General features: G+C 42.8%; 2 protein-coding genes across 4 annotated transcripts in view; both read right to left on the bottom strand.

Annotated features, from left to right (window-relative positions):
• Positions 1-7,503, bottom strand: part of LOC134618249 (tripartite motif-containing protein 16-like) — a 30,467-nt gene extending 22,964 nt beyond the window's left edge. The window contains exon 1 of the mRNA XM_065469623.1: positions 7,307-7,503. Within this exon, the coding sequence (XP_065325695.1) occupies positions 7,307-7,503 (197 nt within the window). The remainder of the gene's footprint in view (positions 1-7,306) is intronic.
• LOC134619391 (NACHT, LRR and PYD domains-containing protein 3-like) overlaps positions 1-23,881 on the bottom strand; it is a 374,947-nt gene that overhangs the window by 110,934 nt on the left and 240,132 nt on the right. The gene's annotated exons all lie outside the window — the stretch shown is intronic.

Raw genomic sequence — 23,881 nt, 5'->3', positions numbered from 1 at the left:
GTTGTTGGAAAGAAAATCGCCATCTTAATGCGGCTACCCCTCCGGCGCCAGCTGTGGGCTCAAGGCTGGAGCCGAACAAAAACTCCCTGATAACGACTATGTTGAGACTGTTCCTTCCCATTCCATGCAAGGCCACCTGGGTTGGCTGGTAGACTGTTTACTTAGCCTGGCAGGGCGAAGGACACTGTCTCCGCTGAACTATGGACACGCACACACATACACTTACACTGAAAACCACACACTTATCCCCCTCCCTTTCCAAACGCCTTCGATGCTTGTTTCCTGTGGGGGAACACGGCGGGTCTACGTGCCGCGCTGGATAAGATAGCGCTGTGCGAGGCGGCTGCTGGGTTCGCTTCAGATTACTCCTCACCCATCACCCAACCCTGTGGCTTGTTATGTCTTCACAATGTTGTGCTGTAGACATTTATGTGCTTTTTGTGCAGAGGAGTTTTTTTGTTTCCTGTTCCCATGCTGTCCTACCATGGAGGCACAGCATGAGAAGGGGTCTCTTTTTTTCCTCTTGTACTTTCCCATTGTAATGTACATTTCAATGTTTTTTCTCCAACGCTACCAATCTCCGACTTGTATCCCCATGTAATGTCTGTGTGTGTATGTAAGGTCGGGGGGGGGGTCCCATTTCACTGCAGGGCAACCTGCATGTGACGAATAAAGCTTTGATTGACTGATTGATTGATTGACATCTGCTGGTGTTTCACATTCAGCCAGAGGCCCAGGGTTAGGTTGGATACCAGACAATAATAAAAGCATTGTTATTAGACTCTAGAGCTCGTATTATAGCTGACACCACATGTAGAGTTTAAGTTCACACAGAGACGATGACATTTTTCTAAAACCAGCAAACAATAAACAAAAAAGTAACAAGAGTTTCAGAAGAAGCTGTTTTACAGAGAAATGATTCCCTGAAGACAAAATTATTATTATCATCCTTTATTTCTCCAGGTGAAAATTTAATTAAGATTAAAAATGTTGTTTTCAAGAGAGACCTGGCATCATGGCAGAAAGAGTCAAAAATACATCATAATTCAAACAAATACAAAATAGGAAAAACATCCGACATAAACTTCATAAAGTTTTTATTAACAGACTTTGAACAATGGACTTCAAACTTCCCCCCAAAACAACAGAAACACATTTGAAGATAATGAAAGACATTTATCCCTCTAAAGAATGACTTAGACTATGATTTAATATGAATGAGAACATGTTCATAAATGGATGAAACCAAAGATTTCATCAATCCCTGATTTAGAGACAACAGAACATTTGGTTTGATTTCACAAGATAAGAATGACGACTGAGTTGGAAGATTGTTTTATGTTTAGTCAAATCTTTCATGCATAAAGTCGGATTACAAAATCATCCCCTAAGTTTTTGTTTTATTCAAGGTATTGAAATTATGGAGAAAATCTGTGAAATGACTTAAAGAAAACAAACCACAAAAAGTCTATGATACTCTAAACCCCCTGGTTTAGGTCGGCAACCTTTCTGATGATGAGTGCATCTAAAATTTCCTCAGAAGTCAATGCGCCATATGATTGCATTAGCAATAAATTTAATAAGACTCTATATGAACAGTTACACACTATATAGACCAACTTTATATAATTATATTTGTGCGCAGATGTTGGCAGCTATCAGCGAATAGTTATCAGCTACTTTGAAACAAAAAAAGACTTTTTATCCATAACAGCAAATGAACTGTACAACAGAAAATACAAATGCTATTTATGGTCTCCTCACAACAATGATAAGAAAAATAAACTGGGCCAATATGGCATGTTTGTTAATACAGAGACACACATGTTAATGTGATCTCTGGTCTCCCACTCAGAGACACAGGTCTCCGAGTGTCCAGCATTCAGACCTGAGGACACTCTTCCTGTGAGAGAAAATCTGCTCACACAGATATGTAGAGCCAAATACTGTCAATAAGGCCTCTGCAATGTTCTGAAGACAGTTAAACCTGTCAGGTAGTGATGTCCAGCAGGTGAAAATGCAGCTCCATGAACACGCACAGCTGTGGATTCCAGCTGCGTTCGTAGTTCTGCAAACTTCGACCCCACAGAGTCGAGCTTTTCAGTTCAATCAGCTGCATTTGGATGTCCTCTGTGTCCAACCAGTTAATGTGACACAAATCCAGCTGCTCATTAAAGCTTTCTGGTTTGATCAGAAAAGAAAACATTGGTCCATACTAGAGATGGACCGATCCGATATTAGGTATCGGTCCGATACTGACGTAAATTACTGGATCGGATATCGGAGAGAAATAAAAAATGTAATCCGATCCATTAAATATCAAAAAAGCACCTCACAAAACTTGCGACATGGCGTAACTCGGCTCATAACCGTAGCACGTCGGAGCAGTGTGCTCACGTGATTGAGCGGCTGTGTGTATTTGTAGTCTCGCTACCAAACCGCCATTTTATCTCCGAGGAAGTTATCCCAGAGAGAAGTAAAGCAAGTGTGTAAGTTCATCTCTGAATGTTTGTAAAGCATTCCAGCGTTAAGCTTAACAACCGATATATGGAGCGACTGCCTCTTCTCTCTCTCTCTCCCTCTCTTGCTGCTACTTCAATCATGAAACTGCTTAATGATCAGCTGATCGGCTTTTCTGTCGCGAGTCCGTCTCTCTTCTTTGTTTTTGGCCCACTTTGCACCAGAAAGAGGAAACCAGCGGCTGAACAACAGCAGCACGTTTAAGCTTGATAAGCTGTCTTTAGAATTTATTTAATATTACTTTCTAGACCAGGATCCTTTTCTACGTAGCTGACGGCTGGTAACTGTGCAGGGGCGGATCTAGCAACGTTTAGCCAGGGGGGCCAATAGGGCATTAACAGGGAAAAGGGGGCACAAAGACATACTTATCTTTCTTATTCTCATTTAAAATGTCTAGTTTTAATAAATAATTATCTGAATCTTACACCCAAAGTTTTAATCTGATGTAAAATGTATAGAAGTCCATTACTGTATATAGTAACTGTTAAGTCTAATATACCCTAGTAAGCTATAGTACTTTTTCCTTTGGGAAGATACCATCTGTGCAGTCTGCAATTCTGTAGAAGAAAGATGTTGAATCTATTTAATTATTCTTGAAAAATAATTTATTTCTGTTCATTTTTTTTCACACTGCATCAAATTAAAGTTGATTTCATTGATTAAGCATCATGAGGTGGAGGGTGGGTGGTGGTTCCCTTTTTCTTTTTTTTTTGCTGGGAGTTTGCAACCCTATTAGTTAGGTTGCTTAATATTTCTGCTAAGTACTCTTTAAAATACCAGAATAGGGAGGATGGAGTAGGTTTAAGTTTATTAGATTGATCAGTTTTGCTGAACTATGAAATATTTTGGGTGCAGTGTAATTTTTACATACAGGTATAACAGAATAGCTTTAGTGTTGTTTATTTAAACTTGAGTATGAATTTATACAAAATGCAGCAAGATCTTAACCCTCTGGGGTCCAGGGTATAATTGGCCGTTTTTGACTACTTTTGATTTGACCTCTATATTTCACCTTTAAAATATGTTTTTCTTGCCTTGTTTGGTACCATTATTTTCAGCACAACCTCAAATATCTGAAATTTGAGTTATTTTTTCATTTTGGTATACTATATTAGCACAGTTGATCTAAATTCAGACAAAAAATTCAAAATCCGAGTAGAAAAAAGTTATATTTTTTACTTTAAAACCCACAAACATGTTTAACGAATCATTTTCATAACTTGAAATGCAAATAGAAATTGTATATTTCTAAAAATTGTGCACAAGTTTTGCAAACAACAAAATTATATGGTACTATTTACCTAAAAATGCAGCCAAGGCCTCAGGCGTTTTTTATATAACCATTTAAATCTATTTACAGAACAATCAGGTGTGCTGCATCAAATAAGAAGGCACACAAATTATTTGTGCCAGTCCAAAAAATGTAGTTTGTGTTTAGTATAAGACAGAGGAGAACACCACAGGCCTAAACCCTCTAGGTCTGACAGCAGGAGGTGTATCAGTCCTGTTTTCCATGTGGAGACAGCGTTTACACTGGAATCTGCCTTTGACGGCTTTTTTTTTGGAGAAAATGTGAAATTCAGCAGTCTAACTGACACACAATACAAAACAATAACTACACAACACACTAACTACAGCCTCCAAACACGCTAAACATGACTAATGTCTCACATATGAAAACTCACTCTCTCTCTTTCTTTCGCTCGCCCGCTTTCCGTCGTGGGTGTCACTCCTAAAAACGTCCCCTTCTCCCTAAACAACCAAGTGTCACATGTTGCCATATCATTTTTTTGATTGGCTGACATGGTAAACTGTAACACTAATAGGGAAGGGGTGTTTTTTCTTTTTCTTTTTTCACTGCAAAGGGAGAGTGTTTGCTAGCGCTGTCTGTGGAAAACGCCGTTTTTACCGTCCTTCCCGCTGTAAACACCGCTGTTTTGATCAGAAAAAAACATCGCGTGTATTTTTATCATAACTCTGGTTTTCAGTGGCCCATTGACACAATTCAAAAACTGGTATATAGTTTGAAGTCCGCACTTTCGACCCAAGTTGAAATGGAGACTCTGAGTCGCTGCATCTTTTAGCTGTGTCATCCTAAATTGGTCATGTGATTTTGATGCGCCGGCGCGTCCAGCGACCCCAGAGGGTTAAAAAAACAGTTTTATTGATTAAAAAACACACTATATCGGATTAATATCGGTATCAGCAGATATCCAAATTTATGATATCGGTATCGGTATCGGACATAAAAAAGTAGTATCGTGCCATCTCTAGTCCATACACCTGAAAGTCCCAAAAACACATTGTGAATTCTGTGTCGAGTATCCGGATGTATACGTGTATTTACGTGGTGCTGAAGCTCCTGAAGCTTTTGAAGTGTCTGAATGTGGAACTTTCAACATTGCTTGAAAAAACTGCCAGCTAGCAACGTCCCTCTCACTGGTAGGCTAAGTGATTTTTAGCCAATTACAAGTTGAATCTGGTAGTTGGAGTTGTTAGCTAAGATACCGTCATTAAGAAAAGGCACAACTAATGTGTCTATGTGAGCTAATTTGCGATGTGCACCGCTGGCCCAGCCATTTATTTTTTAATGCACCTTCCCAGATTACTTCACTGCATGTCGTGCCCAGGGCTGGACTGGGACAAAAAAATCAGCCCGGGCATTTTGACTAGAGACCGGCCCAGCAGGTATTAAAGCCATAAAGCCTTTGAATGAAAACAAACACTGTTGTGACAGTGATGTACTGTCTTGTTGGTATATGTATGATTTCTATACATTTTACATCAGATGAAAACTTTGGTTGTAAGATTCAGATAATTATTTATTAAAAGCGAGACATTTTAAATGAGAATAAGAAAGAAAAGTATTTCTTTGTGCCCCCCTTTCCCTGTTAATGCCCTACCTGGCCCCCTGGCAAAATTTTCCTAGACCCGCCCCTGCACAGTTACCAGCTGTCAGCTACATAGAAAAAGGATCCTGGTGTTATTTGTCTCTCAGAAACAGTTCATAACTTCCCTTCAACTCATTCATGTCACCTAAAAGGTAAACCTGTTTCTCCATCACCTGTTCAGCTCTGATGATTCAGTAAGGACATCTCCTGGTTTCATCTTCATGTTTCCCTCTCACCACATATCTAAACCGACATCATGACCAGCAGCTTTACAGCTGTGGCTCCAGCAAACCTCAGCTGATACTAGAAATTAATATTAAATAAATTCTAACAACAGCTGATCAACCTTAAAAGTGTTGCTGTTGTTTAGCGCGACATCCGCTGGTTTCCTCTTTCTGGCGCAAATTCAGCGATAAACAAACACGAGAGAAAAGCCGATCAGCTGATCATTGATCAGTTTCATGATTGAAGTAGCAACAGGAGAGGGAGGGGAGAGAATGACAGTGTAAAGACACAGAATAAATCCAGCTTTGTGTCTTTTCCATTCTAGCTGAAGTACGGGACAAACTGTTCCTTCTCAGCTCAACATGTAATATTTTCTCTGAATACGTGACGATTCTGTTTTACCAAATTGTTCCTAAAATAGTTATGGACAACTGTTGTATGTCTGTGTTCTACATGTTTATCTCATGGGAAATAAAGTTGCTATTGTTTTATTGCAGTTTCTTGACAATTCTGAGTGGATTTACACAGTACGGGTCAAAATGACCCGCAACAAAATCAATGTCATTTTTTTTTTCAACATAATACAAGGGTTAATTTCCAAAACTTGCATATGATCTTCAATTTGTAGCAGATCCACTATCACATAGCAGCTGGAGCAGTCTCAAATGGAGGTCAGTCCTCTGCTGCCACCTGTGGCCAAGTACCATAGCCTACTACTAGATTAACTTGTGACACATCTGCACCTGCTGCTATGATCACATTGAGTAAAGGCTGAGTGGCTGCACTTACCCCTGGTACATCCAGATCTACCCACAAACATGTTGAAAGATGCAATCCCAGCAATGTGGATTGTCAACACTAAAAACAATCAGTAAGCATAGACAACAGGAATCAATTTATTCTGTTTATTTAGCACCCAAAACATTTGTAGTCACCTTCTACACAGGGGAAGTCCACACACACTGTGTGGTACCACTTTACGCAGAAGGTGCATTCAATCTGCAAGAAAAATGAGATTGTCAGAGTCATTGTCTGACTGTTTATTACTAATCACCTGCTGTACATTCGCAGTAACTGTCATCTCCTTACAAATGTTTATTAGATTAACCACACTTATACAGACTGTATATAACAACCAACTCTAAAATGTTTATTCGCAGAGAAAAGACACGGGCAGACTACGCTAATGACATGTGATGTTAAAACACTAGTGAAATGTTAGTGTCATTTCATTTATTTCAAAGGTTTATTTGCATGACGCACAAACAGACACAATTGAAAGGCACAAATGTGTTGTGCATGAAACGAATTCAAATGTGCTGCAGATGTGTGTCACAAGTTGATCTGGCTGTAGGCTGTGGAACTTGGCCAGAGGTGGCGCTGGTTGACTCGAGTCCATGTTAGTACACACAAAGTAGACTGCACGCTTTAGTTGTGAAGCAAAAACGCTGAAACTGAGGAAATAAAATGTGTGAGAGGGACGATAACGACGACAAGAGTCTCCCGATCGTTTACTCTTGCTGTCCTGTGAACAACATCGGCGTGGTGTTAATTGTATGCTGTTTTCGCGATTGCGTCGCGCATGAGGATATCACCAGGTAGACTCGCGACATTTTTAAACGTTTTGTTGTTCAACGGCATCAAGACTGACGGAGTGTGTTTGAGATAACCTCACAAGGGTCACAGATGACACATATGGCGTTTTTTCTTGCTGGTTTGTCGGTAGCAGCTCCTGAAACGCAAGACCGCCACACATCTGTTCGACCAACGCCAGTTGATCTGGAACACCGGCAGCTGCCTCGGGTCTCTCCTCCTCCTGCCTCCCCTTTCCCTCATCCACCTGTTGCCTCTGTGGCAGCTCCACCATAGCCACCACCAAACAACTGACTTATTTTTACACATCGACCAGCATCCGGCCAATCCACCACCTTCCATCGTTTATACCGTTGCAAAAAAATAAAAAAAAACATCATCAGCCCATAAAAACAAAAAATCACCATAGGTATGCCCGATGGCCAGTCCAGCTATGGTCGTGCCATCAGTTAACCCTTCACGTGCCAGCTGTGACACGCGTGCCCAGGGTTGCCGACCCCTGCTCTAAAGCATCTGATTTGGATTCCTGAGATCAAATATATTTTCCTTTGGCTTTGTTTTCTTCCCATTTGTGGCTTTAATGTAGTGTTACATCCTGTTTGTTTGCTTCCATCCGTATACATGTCCAGATTCACTGTTATGTTTCTATTCTTACATTGCTGTGTGATCACTGTTCCCTCTGCTGACTGATGTGACCTTTTGTATCTCACACTGATACTTGTCATATTTGTATCTGCGCCTAAAAGATAAAAAGGTTTCCATGCTAAAACACAGCTCCACCTCCTGCAGTTCTCCCTCTGAACCACTAGATGTCTCTGTTATCTAAATGAAGACGTGCAGCACAGCAACCACAGCAGCGCTCAGATCACACGTGTCCTGTTCTTATGTATAAAAGCATGAAACAGGTGAGACAGGTGGGATCAATATTAATGTTGTGGAAATATATGAAAAAGCAACAGAAGAGTGAAAAAATTTCGTGTTTCTAGAAAGATCTTTCAGCTCATAGCTGCTCACAGACTGTATTTACAAGTGACAAACTGCAACTCTACAGTACATCTACAGTATATATCAAATCTATTCTGTATTCAAATCTATTGAGTGATGTTTGAAAGTCTTTCCAGGTGAGTTTGATCCAGGAGGGTCTGAAGCCAGAGTCAGACAGAGACTGTGCAGAGACTGTAGAAGGACAGAGCAGCAGCAGAGCAGTCCAGATCCACTGATGATCCTCTGTCAGATCCAGAGGGACACACAGGGATGATGCTGGACTCTACATTGTGTCTGACAGTGGAGCTGTTCTCAGAGCAGTTCACTCTGCAGCACTGACAGTCATCTGCACTTCATTCCTCTGTCAGTCACTGCTGGATGAAGCTCTCCTCTCCACCTCCCAGTAACATGGCCCAGTCAGAGCGTCTCTACACACAAGCTGCTGCTGCTTCAACCTCTCTGGATCATCAGGACACAGCTCCTCCTCTCTCAGCACACACACCGTCCTGTTTACCATCATCACCTCCACCTGCAGAGAGAAGAAGGAAGAGCAGAGGAGATAAACGAGTGTTTCCAGAGACTCTTCATCAGCTGTCAGTCAGTGATGCAGCACATCCAGTATAAAGAGCAGCAGGGACTTCAGTGCTGGGACTGTACTAGGACTCATTGTTGCTTCACTTTTTCTAATCTTTGGATTTTTATTGAAGTTGATGAAAATGTTTTTCCCTCCTAGTTTGAGTTTGGACTTTCATTCATTAGAAGAACCTTGGTGTGTCCACTCTGAGCTCTGTAGGAACCCCAACAACAAGCCCAACAATCCAGATGGTTCCAGCTGTTAACTGGAGGAATTCCATCCAAACATCTGCTCTCACTAAAGTCTTCCTCACCTACAGACTGTGTTCTTCACTGCTTTAAACTTGGAAATGAATGCAGTCATTGGTCTGCGTGCTGCTTTGTTCAGAGAGCTGATTGGCTCTTGACAGTGTTTGATCACAGCGTGTCAGCCGTTACTATGGTGACCATAAAGGTCAGAAACAGGAAGTGTTTGTGTCCAATCCTGAAGCCTGTCACCATTCTCCTCTCACAGCTTCACTGAGAAGCTGCAGCTTTACAGGAAACACTGGATCTTTGTTTCATACTGACTGTGTTTAGTACAATACTGCTGACAGCACCACCCACTCACTCCATCACTCTACTGACCTCAGAGTCTCCAGTCTGTAGTCTGGACTCTGCTCAAGATCAGACAGCTGCTTCACATCTGGATCTTTCAGGTTGTTTCCCCACAGGTCCAGCTCTCTCAGATGGGAGGGGTTGGACTTTAGCGCTGCTGCCAGATAATCACAGCTGATCTCTGACAAACCACAGCCCCACAATCTGTATAAAGAATGAAAGATGTAAGTTTATTAGACAAAGTGTGAGCTTGAAATCATTCAGTGTTTCATCATCTGTTCAGAGCTGAAGAAGGTTCAGAATGTAGAAGTTTAGAAAATGGAAACTCCAAACAGCTGAAGCCAACAGGAAGCAGCTTCAAACAAACACAACAAGAGAAAAAACTCTGAATGTTTCACATTAAAGTCGTACATTTATCATAAAAACAGGACAAAGACTTGAAAAAGTCGTGTTTTTCCTTCCAGGAACCACAAGGCTTCACTTTTAAAGGTGAAGTGTGAAAGAAATGGACATATTTGAAGTCCAACACCTTTTTCCAGTCACATGATTAAAGCAGACAAACTACAAGCTCATTTTCATTCCAACAAGTCATCTTCTGACCTGGACTAACAACACTGGTCTCTATGTGCAGCTGGCTGTGAGACCAGTGCTCAGGGAGCGTCTACAAAGTGCAACACTGAAAGAACATCACACACTCATTTGCTTCCAGCACTTTCACACAAACATCTACTGTCATTATTGTCACCAAACTCTGTGGATCCTTTATTGCAAATTCAAATGGTCAGACAAAAGAGGGTTATGAGGAAATATGATGAAATGTTGTGTATTAGCAGCAAGTCATTGAATCATTTTCCTCAGAAACCAAACAAAATGATTGACAAACATGTTTTTACAAACTCAGTGTTGGACTTGGATCAGCAGGATAAGCTGATGTTTAAAGGCATTTGAGTCTCGCTGTATGAGAGTCCAGTTATTCCTCAATATTTATGGATGATGTTCTTTCAGTGTTGCACTTTGTAGACGCTCCCTGAACCTCACAGCCAGCTGCACATGGACCAGCTGACATTACCCAGCATTAGAGGCGGCTGTAAAAAAATGGATTTTCCTATTTAAATGGTTTTAATTTGAATAAAGCGATGTTGATTCATTCAATCCTGAATGGATTTTTAATATAAATGTATTTTGCCAGAATCTCAGGTTAAAGCTCCCAAAAGTATTTCAACAACAAGCAAACAGATAAAACAGTAAATGAGAGCAGCTAAACACACAAAGATGGAAACACAGAGCGTGGATCGTTCACTCGACGGCACGTACACGGACACGCCGTCGGGGCTGAAAGTGGACAGCTCACAGATCCTGAAGCTGCAGGTTTCATCTGTCTCCAACCAAAACTGAGTGAACCAGCAGCAAAAGAAGATCCAAACTACGCTTTACGTTTGATGAACATCGTCATGAATTCTCTCTGACTTTGACCTTTACTTCCTGCACAGCTCTCTCTCTCTCAGTGTACTTCAAGAACAGTTTACCTTCAAAAATCTGTTTTCTGCATTATTCACTGCTTATTACGCACCAGTCTGCTGTTGTGTTCACTGCTGTCGGCCTCCGAAAACAAAGCCTCATTTCTGCTGTTCAATACTGAAGAAATTGAAACCTTTTAAAATGATGACAGATTACAAACTCTCAGCTGTGTCTGTAATCAAACTTCTGTAACTTTGCTTCACTTCAGCAGCATCAGCTCATGTTCACATGTTGATTCATGGTTTGCTTCAGTTTTTGATCGACTGCAGAATATTTTGAAGGTTATCTGCTATAAAAAGCCAGAAGAGGAAAATCTGCTTCATGTGTTTCTGTTTGATCCTCAGTGACTTTGACACAAAGGCCTCTGCTGTGATGATCACACCTCTGATCAAGTCTCACAGTGTTTGTTTTTATACATATGGATATGTGCTGATAAATGATCAGAATTAGAATATTTCCCACTGTCTGCTGTGTGCCATGACCTTTGACCTGCTAAAGACAGTCAGCTGTGGATTATTCATTGTTGTGTCTGATACTTAGAACTGTGAGGAAGAACACTACACAGTTAATCAGGGTCCCCTCTCTCTGAATCAGGAAAGGTGGGCAGGCCGCGTGTGGGCCGCGGGCCATACGTTGAGTATCACTGTTTGAAATGTGAACATTGTTCTGCTGCAGTCAATGGACTAAACCAGAGAAGAAGAAAACAGACTTTACCATGAAGATCCTCAGTGTGGATCAGTATAATATCAGCCTGATGTCTGCAGTTTAGTGTCAGCACAACTTTCACATCATATTCATCTCAGCACAACTAAAACATGCTGACTGACCTCAGAGTTTCAAGTCCACATCCTGGACTCTCCAGGAAACCACACAGATGCTTCACTCCTGAATCCTTCAGGTTGTTTCCTCTCAGCTCCAGCTGTCTCAGATGGGAGGGGTTGGACTTCAGTGCTGCTGCCAGATAATCACAGCTGATCTCTGACAAACCACAGTCCTCCAATCTGTATAAAGAATGAAAGATGTAAGTTTATTAGACAAAGTGTGAGCTTGAAATCATTCAGTGTTTCATCATCTGTTCAGAGCTGAAGAAGGTTCAGAATGTAGAAGTTTAGAAAATGGAAACTCCAAACAGCTGAAGCCAACAGGAAGCAGCTTCAAACAGGAAACTGTGCAGAGTTTCAGACTATATGTCCTGATGCAGCCAGTTGGATTTTGGAGATTTGAATCTCTGTTCTGTGACTAAGTCCTTGAATCATTTCTTCCAGTTGGTCCAACAAGACAGAGTAAGTATTGGACATGTGTTGTGGCTCCATTAGGGGAGCTTCTAAATGTGATGTGATGGCCCCTCTGGGTCTGTCAGGTCACAGGACTGAAGAGAGCTCAAACTGGGCACACAGTTGTTCCAGTCTGGACCAAAGACTCTATACTGGGACTGAGGGACTGCTCTAACTGCACCCACTGGGACTTTTTAAAGGCTCATGTTCTCACTTAGATCATCGATTTCTACTTACATTTCTTTGATTGATTGATCGATTGATCATACTTTATTCATCCCGAGGGAAATTGGGTTAAGGCTGCCAGCCGTGCCAGCGCCGTCTTACCCTTCCGACCATACATACATTACACAAACATCACATGGGGAGGACAGGTCAGAGAGGTATAACATGGAAAAAGCACAACATGAGGAAAGATAAGGAGAAAAAAATAACTCCCCCCAAACTGAGCTCCAACAGGGAGATCAGTTTGAGAACAGAAAAAAAACACCTCTGCACATAGCACATGAAAAAACTCTTAATACACCAAAGAAACACATGACAAGCAACAAGGATGGGTAAAGGGTGAGAGACAACCGATGTAGACAGCACATCCGGGCCTGCAGCCTATGCGCTGGTCTCCATGATCCACCGTCAGCATCGGAAGGGAATAAGCGTCGAAGGCGTTTGGAGGGGGGATGAGTGTATATCAGCATGTGTATATATGTCTGCGTGCGTGTGTGTGTATGTCCAGAGTTCAGCTGAGACAGTGTCCTTCGCCCTGCCAGGCTAAGTAAACAGTCTTCCAGCAAACCCAGGTGGCCTTGCATAGAATGGGAAGAAGAGTCTAAGCAGTCTGTTATCACGGTGTTGTTGTTCAGCTCCAGACTTGAGACCACAGCTGGCGCCAAAGGGGTATCCGCAAGAAGTGATGGTGGTTTTTACTTTAGTGCGAACAACTCATATGAATTTCAAAGCTGTTCTAACAGTCCAACACTGGTCTCTCAATCTCCCGTTGGAGAGCCGTGAGCTTCTCCATGATGTTATCAAACTTACACTCCGTGATGTTGTCATTCTTGTGCTCAAAGAGCCGCTTCTGAGAACTCACGACCGCAGTGCACTTCCCATGATGTGATCCAATTAGCGCTCAGAGGTGTTATTCCGAGCAAGCCCCTCCAGATGTAATCCAGTTTGCACTCAGAGGTCTTGTTCTGGGTATTCACTGCAGCCGTAAGCTTCTCCAAGATCTTATCTGTGCTGCACTCAATGAGCCCATTTTGAGAAACTCCTGCCTCGTCCCATCATTTCAATCCCAGCGGGCAGCCTTGTTAGGGTTTGAACAGCCGGTTCCGCTTTCTTAATTCTTCGATAAGCCAGGGCCAAGCCAGCTCTGATCAGCAAGAACCCTGTTATCATGGTTCCGAATAGGTAGATATCTTCAGCACTCAGGCTCACCCGAGCCCAGACTTCTCATTGAGAAAAGGGTGTCAATTGCATTCAGGGACCAGTTGATCAAATCAATATTTCTTCTTTTAGGTTTTAGAGAACAGACTGTGAGAGAGTGTTCCAGGGAAAAGTAATACAAAAAACACGAGACTAGACAAGGACACAAGAGGCTAAGCAGGGAAGCTAAGGGAGAGGAGAAAAGTGCGACCGCCTTCGTTCCCGCCTTTCTGGGAAAAATGGGGATTACTTTGAAAACAGGAAGTATTTCCCCCAATAAGCAGCCCTGGATTAGTAAATCACTCCAACATGTTCTCAGGCAGAAGAAAATTTCTTGTTATGAGGGAGAGAAGAAAAAGATTGAGGCACAGAAACTTGAAAGAGAGATAAAGCAGCTAAAATCAGGTGTAAAAGTAAAGCAGAGGATGAGCTGAATAAAGGACACTCAAGACCAGTGATGGGAATAACGGCGTTACAAGTGTCATCCAGGGAAGGATCGACTTTATTTTGAAGTTGTTTTGCTTTGCATGTTTGCTGTGTTTTACTGTGTTCCAATGTGGAGTGTTTTTATTTTTTTGTATTGCACGTTTTGGTTATATTTTTGTGGAGTGTTTTATTTATATTGCATGTTTTTATGGTATTTATTGGTGACTTGTCCGGAAAGACTCTGCCCCTCCCCAATTATGAACCTGCTACACCTGCGAGGTCCCATAGGCCAATAAGAGGGCCTACCAGACTACTGAGAGGGGGCTCGAGGGATGGCAAAATAGTGGGAGGTGATGGCCGCAAGCGGCGGCGACGCCGGAGTTGGTGTTGGTGAGAGTGCTCAGAGACGCAAGAGGGCTGGTGGAGGCTGACGTCCAGGGGTGAACGAGGATACAGCGCCAGCGAGCAGGGAAGCGGAGCGAGCGGTCCGGCTGCTGGAGTAACAGGAGGCCAGATCACGCTTCTGCGGGGAACTAGAGGCGGCGAGACAGTGCTCTACCTCCCGCAGCGAGACGGGCCGGTGCCGATTGGCATGTTACAAGGAAGAGGCGGGCAGAGTTAAGAGCTCTGCCCACCCGGGGTTAGTCTTCTGACTTATCCCACTGTAATGAACGGTAGCCGCTAAAAGAGTAGTGACTGTCGTTGCCTTTTTTTATTTTAGCGCACCGGAGCGGAGAACACGGACAGGAAGGCGAGGATGCCGCCGGGTTTCCCTTCTGCACCGCTTCCCTGGATTTTTAATTTTGGGTGACTTTTATACCATGGCGGACGCCACTGGATTTTTAATGTTGTGTTTTATTGATTTTTATTGTGTTATTCCCTGGCCAGGGTTGTTTTAATTCATTTTACATTTTTAACTGTTTAAATATAATAAATTATATTTTAGTCATACAGTATTTTAATCAAGTCTATTCCCTTGGCTGCTCACTGCTCCACCAATTTTTGGGGAGGGTTTCCCTCCGCTCAGTAACACCTGTGTTAATTCTTAAATCGCTCAGTAACACCTGTGTTAATTCACAATCACCTTCACATCCGTTACACAAGTAACAGCGTTACTAACGGCGTTACTTTTTTCAGTAACGAGTAATCTAACTAATTACTATTCCTATCGTTACAACGCCGTTACAGTTACTAACAAGAAAATGCGGTCCGTTACTATTTTTTAACAAACAGACGGTTGAAGCTGTGTTCAGCTTACCGCATCTTATGTCAGCTGCAGGAAGTAGCTGTAAGTAATCTGGACGCTACAGCTTTAAGCAGCTGCGCGCTCCCGCGGACGGTGATCACGATCACTGTCTAGCACAACACCTGGAGCTAAGGGGGCAAAACAATCGCATGAGTGCTGCTGTTTGACTGAGGAAGAATAAAGTAGCCGTGGTAAGCCGATCACATGACCACTTAAAGACAAAGCAACAAGGTGACATATACCAGTTTATAAACTGTGTTGATAGGCCACGTAAAACCAGAGTCATGATAAACAATATATACGCGGCATTTTTTCCTCAATAGTTTTGCCACGTTAGCGCTAGCAAGCACTCTCTGCTTATGAGCAAAAAACAAAACAAAACAGGGGAAGTTTGAGTGACCGCGAGAGAGAGAGAGAGAGCAGAAAAAGAGAGAGAGCGAGTTTTGAGATGTGAGAGATTTGTGACGTTTAGCGTGTTTGGAGTGTGTAGTTAATGTGTTGTGTTGTCTTGTGTAGTTAGTGTGTAGTGTTGTGGATAGTTTTGTGTTGTGTTTCAGAACAATGAGGCGACTGCTGTCTCCAGGTAGAAACAGGAGTGATACACCTGCTGCTGTCAGACCTGCAGGTATCAGGCTGTGATGTTCTCCTTTATAGTGGACAGAAATTATGTTTTTGGAGTGGCACAAATAATTTGTGTGGCATCTTATTGAAGAACAGCTGATTGTTCTGTAAATAGTTTGAAATGGTTATTTTAAAAAAAGGGTAAAAGGTAAATGGACGCAAATGACTTTGTGTTAAGTCTAATTGTTGAATGTTGCCATTGTGTTTCTTAAATTTGTACAGTCTTAGTTCAAGCAGTAGGATCAAAGCCATTCCTTTGATCCTGACCACCTCTCCAACCACTCTGTGCTGGGGGAGGTTTTATTGTAGATACATCCTATCTGAAAGATCTGTTTCTTGTGTTGTAAGTTTCCTGCTTTTATGACCTTTTTGGTCAGCAGGAGGTCACACAAACGCACCCCCATGACACTCACACACACACACACACACACACTCACACATTCTTACAGAAGTTCACACATATACATACAATGCCTTGTCTTAGAGCCACGTGGGCGTTGCTTTGCTGTGATGTGTTTTGTGTGAACTGTTTCTCAATAAAAGGCAGCGAGAGGAGGCCGGATTTGGGGTCATTTTCGTGGTGGACACAGACGAGGCCTCCCTTGCGCAAGTAATCGATCGACTGTCTTGTTTTCTTTCATGATGAATAAGTCTCTAGAACTAGCGGGGCTTGTGGAAACACAGACCCAACAGTTTGCAAAACTTGTGTGTATGATTTTAAAATTGACAATTTATATTTACATTTAAAGTTATGAAATATGATTCATTAAACATGTTTGTGGTTGTTACAGTAAAAAATATAACTTTTTCTACTCCGATTTTATGGTTTTTGTCTGATTTTAGATCAATTGTGTTAATACAGTATGTCAAAATGAAAACATGACTGTAAATTCAGGCACGTGAGGTTGTGCTGAAAAGGATGATACCAAAAAAGGCAAAGTAAATACAGGTCCTTCTCAAAAAATTTGCATATTGTGATAAAGTTCATTATTTTCTGCAATGTACTGATAAACATTAGACTTTCATATATTTTAGATTCATTACACACAACTGAAGTAGTTCAAGCCTTCCATTGTTTTAATATTGATGATTTTGGCATACATAACTCATGAAAACCCAAAATTCCTATCTCAAAAAATTAGCATATTACATCCGACCAATAAAAGAAAAGTGTTTTGAATACAAAAAAAAAGTCAACCTTCAAATAATTATGTTCAGTTATGCACTCAATACTTGGTCGGGAATCCTTTTGCAGAAATGACTGCTTCAGTGCAGCGTGGCATGGAGGCAATCAGCCTGTGGCACTGCTGAGGTGTTATGGAGGCCCAGGATGCTTCGATAGCGGCCTTAAGCTCATCCAGAGTGTTGGGTCTTGCGTCTCTCAACTTTCTCTTCACAATATCCCACAGATTCTCTATGGGGTTCAGGTCAGGAGAGTTGGCAGGCCAATTGAGCACAGTAATACCATGGTCAGTAAACCATTTACCAGTGGTTTTGGCACTGTGAGCAGGTGCCAGGTCGTGCTGAAAAATGAAATCTTCATCACCATGAAGCTTTCCAGCAGATGGAAGCATGAAGTGCTCCAAAATCTCCTGATAGCTAGCTGCATTGACCCTGCCCTTGATAAAACACAGTGGACCAACACCAGCAGCTGACATGGCACCCCAGACCATCACTGACTGTGGGTACTTGACACTGGACTTCAGGCATTTTGGCATTTCCCTCTCCCCAGTCTTCCTCCAGACTCTGGCACCTTGATTTCCGAATGACATGCAAAAGTTGCTTTCATCCGAAAAAAGTACTTTGGACCACTGAGCAACAGTCCAGTGCTGCTTCTCTGTAGCCCAGGTCAGGCGCTTCTGCCGCTGTTTCTGGTTCAAAAGTGGCTTGACCTGGGGAATATGGCACCTGTAGCCCATTTCCTGCACACGCCTGTACACGGTGGCTCTGGATGTTTCTACTCCAGACTCAGTCCACTGCTTCCGCAGGTCCCCCAAGGTCTGGAATCGGTCCTTCTCCACAATCTTCCTCAGGGTCCGGTCACCTCTTCTCGTTGTGCAGCGTTTTCTGCCACACTTTTTCCTTCCCACAGACTTCCCACTGAGGTGCCTTGATACAGCACTCTGGGAACAGCCTATTCGTTCAGAAATTTCTTTCTGTGTCTTACCCTCTTGCTTGAGGGTGTCAATGATGGCCTTCTGGACAGCAGTCAGGTCGGCAGTCTTACCCATGATTGCGGTTTTGAGTAATGAACCAGGCTGGGAGTTTTTAAAAGCCTCAGGAATCTTTTGCAGGTGTTTAGAGTTAATTCGTTGATTCAGATGGTTAGGTTAATAGCTCGTTTAGAGAACCTTTTCATGATATGCAAATTTTTTGAGATAGGAATTTTGGGTTTTCATGAGTTATGTATGCCAAAATCATCAATATTAAAACAATGAAAGGCTTGAACTACTTCAGTTGTGTGTCATTGTTACGTCCCTCTGCAGCCCCTAATTATCTTAATGTGTTCAGCTGGTGCTAATTGGCCACACCTAATCAGGTGTGGATAAAACCACCTGAGGCAAGCTTCCAGAGAGCTCACTTGTCTTTGCCTGGGTGGCACCAGCCATTTTAGCCAACCTGGTAGTCCATTTTAAGAAAAAACCTCTTCTCACCTACACTCTGCTATTCGTCTCCTTTTTTTTATGTTGCAGCTTTTGAGCCGGGTCGTAACAGTCATGGATCTAAAATATATGAAAGTCTAATGTTTATCAGTACATTGCAGAAAATAATGAACTTTATCACAATATGCTAATTTTTTGAGAAGGACCTGTAGTTTTTAAAGGTAAAATGTGGAGAGAAAAGCGAAAGTAGTAAAACATGGCTAATTATACCCTGGACACCAAAGGGTTAAAAGTTTTTTTTAAAGTAACGCATTAGTTACTTTTCAAGTAATTAATTACTTTTAGAATACTGTAACTCAGTTACTAACTCAGTTACTTTTTTGAAGTAGTAACTAGTAACTATAATTGAATAACTTTTTCAAAGTAACTTGCCCAACACTGCTCAAGACTAGCTTGGAAAGGAATGAAGTCCTTGGTGGAGATGCAGAACAAGGACCAAAGATGAATGTGATGCTGAATCTGAAGCTTCAAATGGAACTAAGACTTCCTCCACTAGGTGGCAGTGTCTGATGAGAAAGTGTTAGTGGAGCTGGCCTGGAGTCAGAAACAGGAAGATGCAGGATTTGGGCTGAAATGGGGGGAAAAGTGGTTAGCACTAGTGCCTTAAAGCAAGAAGTTTGTAGGTTGAAGCTTGTTGGCCTTTCTGTGGAGGTTGGATGTTCTCCCACAGTCCAATGAAATGCTGCTTAGGTTCATTGGTGCTTCTAAATTGGCTGTAGGTGTGGATGTGAGAGAGTGCTTCTCTGTCTCTCTCTGTTGGCCCTGTGATGGACTGCTCACCTGTGCAGGTGGACCACGCCTCTTGCCCTATGACAGCTAGGGCACAGGCTGCAGCCCTGTGAGCCTAAGCTGAATAAACAGTTAGCAAAAATGATTCATAGATGGCCTGAAATCCCCCAGTTAGCAGTTTGGTAGATAGCTATGACATGCTAATCCATCCAGCAGCTGTATTCTACCTGTAAGCTGATCCCTGCTGAGCCAAAGCACTTTTTCAGATACAAATTACAACCTTTAATAGAAACCTATTGGTCAGCATCTTATTAGCCTGCTGTTAGCTTCATTCCACAGAAAACTGAGAGAAACTAACAGAGTTGATAAAGAATAAAGAGAAATGTGCTGATTTAAAGCCTTTGAAGTGCTTCAGATGATCTCTGTCCACTTCTGTCCACTCATTCATTCATGTAAGCTTCTAATGCAGCTTTGATCTTCACAGTCTGCTTCATGAAACTCATTCTAACCCTGAATGTCAGAGTGTTCCTCCTTCTCTTTCCCATCATTCATGCTGGCAGTGGAGGAGATTTGGATGTTGGACTGTGTTTTGGATGATGTGTGTATGTTTGTGTTGGACTGCTGTCTGTAAAGCAAACGCACATTTGGCTTTGGATTTCAGTGTCAGACAGACTTTAAGGTGGAATGAAGAGTTTGAGAGTTTCACAGTGAATTATCCAGTGGAGGATTTTTCTTCTTCTTTGAAGGTTTGAAATGTGAACATTGTTCTGCTGCAGTCAATGGACTAAACCAGAGAAGAAGAAAACAGACTTTACCATGAAGATCCTCAGTGTGGATCAGTATAATATCAGCCTGATGTCTGCAGTTTAGTGTCAGCACAACTTTCACATCATATTCATCTCAGCACAACTAAAACATGCTGACTGACCTCAGAGTTTCAAGTCCACATCCTGGACTCTCCTGAATCCTGCAGCTTGTTGTTGTAGCTCAGGTCCAGCTGTCTCAGATGGGAGGGGTTGGACTTCAGTGCTGCTGCCAGATAATAACAGCTGATCTCTGACAAACCACAGCTCTCCAATCTGTATAAAGAATGAAAGATGTAAGTTTATTAGACAAAGTGTGAGCTTGAAATCATTCAGTGTTTCATCATCTGTTCAGAGCTGAAGAAGGTTCAGAATGTAGAAGTTTAGAAAATGGAAACTCCAAACAGCTGAAGCCAACAGGAAGCAGCTTCAAACAAACACAACAAGAGAAAAAACTCTGAACGTTTTATTGAGATTTAAATTTATAATCTGAATACGTACTTCCTGGCCACATTATTTTATAGAAGAGAAGGTCTAACTTTAGGCCTACACGGTCTTGACAGGAGACACAGGCTTGTGCAGAGTATGCTTCTGCAGAAGCGAAACTGAAACCAGAGTCTAAGTGCAAGTTAAGAGTAGGGTGTCTTTTATGCATTTATCGCTGATTAAGCTTTAAGTAGATGTATTAGATTGGAACATTTGTTTTATACATTTTACATATAAGTCAAGATCGGCACACACATAGTTTCAGTTGTGCTGGCCTTCTGTCTAGTGGAAAGGTTACAAGGTCTAGCTGGGGAGCTGAGAGGTGAAACAAAGTGCAAGCAGAGGCTGACACATACACACACACACATCGTAGATAGACTCAGTTATATAGGTAAAAGTTAATCTTATGTTTTGCTTGCAACTGCAAAAATTGTGCGTGCATATGTGACTGTTTGATGAAGAAGCAGGTGCAGGATGTTCTAGAGACAAGCGACAGCGAAGGCGAGCGTCCGGGGACAACAGGAAGACACCTGGATGGAGACGAGACGATGTTCTTTTTAAACTATGTCAAAAGTCATTGTGGTTTTGGACTGACGTATGTTTTACTGAATCTGCTTGGCAACAGAAAGGGGGGCTGTACTGTTTCACCCCTATAAATATTGGGTTCTGACTATTGTAAGAGAGTTCAACACTGAATCTGTACAGTGTTGGCTCCACGCTGCGTGTATTCATTAAAATGTCGTCTAATTGCACACGGCCGGATCAGTGGTGGTTATTTTGGATTCCTCCTCAATATCTGGACCTTAACAGTTTCACATTAAAATCGTACATTTCTCATAAAAACAGGACAAAGACTTGAAAAAGTCGTGTTTTTCCTTCCAGGAACCACATGGCTTCACTTTTAAAGGTGAAGTGTGAAAGAAATGGACATATTTGAAGTCCAACACCTTTTTCCAGTCACATTATTAAAGCAGACAAACTACAAGCTCATTTTCATTCCAACAAGTCATCTTCTGACCTGGACTAACAACACTGGTCTCTATGTGCAGCTGGCTGTGAGACCAGTGCTCAGGGAGCGTCTACAAAGTGCAACACTGAAAGAACATCACACACTCATTTGCTTCCAGCACTTTCACACAAACATCTACTGTCATTATTGTCACCAAACTCTGTGGATCCTTTATTGCAAATTCAAATGGGATTCAAATGGTCAGACAAAAGAGGGTTATGAGGAAATATGATGAAATGTTGTGTATCAGCAGCAAGTTATTGAATCATATTTGTTCGCTACGCCTCGTTCACGAAGGCGCAGCGAACAAATACTGTCAAATACTGCGTGAGTCATGGCACCACTTACCTCAACATCCAGTTGTGAAAGCTGCATCAACCTGAGCCAAAAAGTGATCGAGCTGGAACAAATGATATCCACGCTATACCAAATCCTGGGGGCGGAACGCGAACTTGACACGATCCTCCTTGGCAAAGCTCAAACCACTGCTACTAGCGCTGAGCTAGCCGACACAGTGCACCACCCAGCTGTTGTGTCCCAAGATCCTGCCAACAGTCAACCCAGGCTCTCAACTTGCGTCGCTGGTGTTTCTGCCACGGACGAGAACTGCTGGTTTCAACTAGGGGCCAGACCCAAGGCTCTGGTCAGCTCCACTCCACTTCAACCAGCGCCATGGACCGTGGTTGACACGCGCGGTGGCTGCAGAGGGGCCAGGAGGACCCTCGCACCCTCACCCCTCCGGTGCGGTAGTACTGGAGAATAAATTCAATGTCCTGGATACTGTGGACTTTCCTCCTGTGGCCGCTGGCCCTCGCCATCCCGCTGTGTCGCTGAGGTCTCCGCCATCTCCACCACTACGCCACCGGAGCCGCGGCGGGCAGCCCGACGCTGTGGTGCAAACTCACCGTGGAGAGCTGTGCTTTACGCCGGCTCCTCGGAGAAGAAGGCCTGCGGCGCGGCTACCCGGGAGTCACTCACGCGGTCCGGTTGGTGCATCTCCATTTGAACACCCCCGGTACCGTGGCGCGGGCGTCTCAGATGGCCAGCAGCCCCCGGTGGCACCTCCTCTCTCCACGCTGGTCCTCAGGGATTCCATCGTCAGGAACGTGCGGATGAGGGGGGCGCTCACGCTGTTAATACAAGTCACGTGTATATAAAGGTACAGTGATTATATTACAGTGATTTTGACAAAAACAAAACAGAAGTTGATGGCAGTGTGTTTTTCCATAACATACCAACCAAATGAAATAATAAAAACTTTATAACTTACAGAGCTTTTTTAGAGGCTTTGACCACTGGCAGCAGCCTCAGAAGAGCCTCCTCTGAAGCAAAGTATTTCTGCAGGTCAAACACATCCAGATCTTTTTCTGATGACAGTAAGATGAAGACCAGAGCTGACCACTGAGCAGGAGACAGTTCATCTGTGGAGAGACGTCCTGATCTCAGGGACTGTTGGATCTCCTCCAGTAGAGAACGATCATTCAGTTCATTCAGACAGTGGAACAGATTGATGCTTTTCTCTGCAGACAGATTCTCACTGAGCTTATTCTTGATGTACTGGACTGCTTCTTGATTGGTCTGTGAGCTACTTCCTGTTTGTGTCATCAGGCCTTGCAAACAACTTTGATTAGTCTTCAGATCCAAGAGAAAACGAAGGAACAAGTCCAGGTGTCCATTGGGGCTCTGTAAGGCCTTGTTCACAGCACACTGGTAGAAGTATTTCTCTGAAGATTTTCTTGTTTGAAACACCTTCCAAGTTGTTTGATCTTCTTCCAGCAGATTGAGTCCAGAGTTGATGAAGGTCAGGTGGACATGAAGAGCAGCCAGAAACTCCTGAACACTGAGATGAACAAAGCAGAACACCTTGTCCTGGTACAGTCCTCTCTCCTCTTTAAAGATCTGTGTGAACACTCCTGAGTACACTGAGGCTGCTCTGATATCGATGCCACACTCTGTCAGGTCTGATTCATAGAAGATCAGGTTTCCTTTCTGCAGCTGATCAAAAGCCAGTTTTCCCAGTGACTCAATCATCTTCCTGCTCTCTGGACTCCAGTGTGGATCTGTCTCAGCTCCTCCATCATATTTGATCCTCTTGACTTTGGCCTGAACCACCAGGAAGTGGATGTACATCTCAGTCAGGGTGTTGGGCAGCTGTCCTCCCTCTCTGGTTTCCAGCACATCCTCCAGAACTGTAGCAGTGATCCAGCAGAAGACTGGGATGTGGCACATGATGTGGAGGCTTCGAGCTTTCTTGATGTGGGAGATGATCCTGCTGGCCTGCTTCTTATCTCTGAATCTCTT

The sequence above is a fragment of the Pelmatolapia mariae genome, linkage group LG20, assembly GCF_036321145.2.
Source record: "Pelmatolapia mariae isolate MD_Pm_ZW linkage group LG20, Pm_UMD_F_2, whole genome shotgun sequence".
NCBI classification, from domain to species: domain Eukaryota; kingdom Metazoa; phylum Chordata; class Actinopteri; order Cichliformes; family Cichlidae; genus Pelmatolapia; species Pelmatolapia mariae.
The sequence above is the reverse complement of the archived record's forward strand: the minus strand, read 5'-3'. Positions and strand labels throughout refer to the sequence as shown.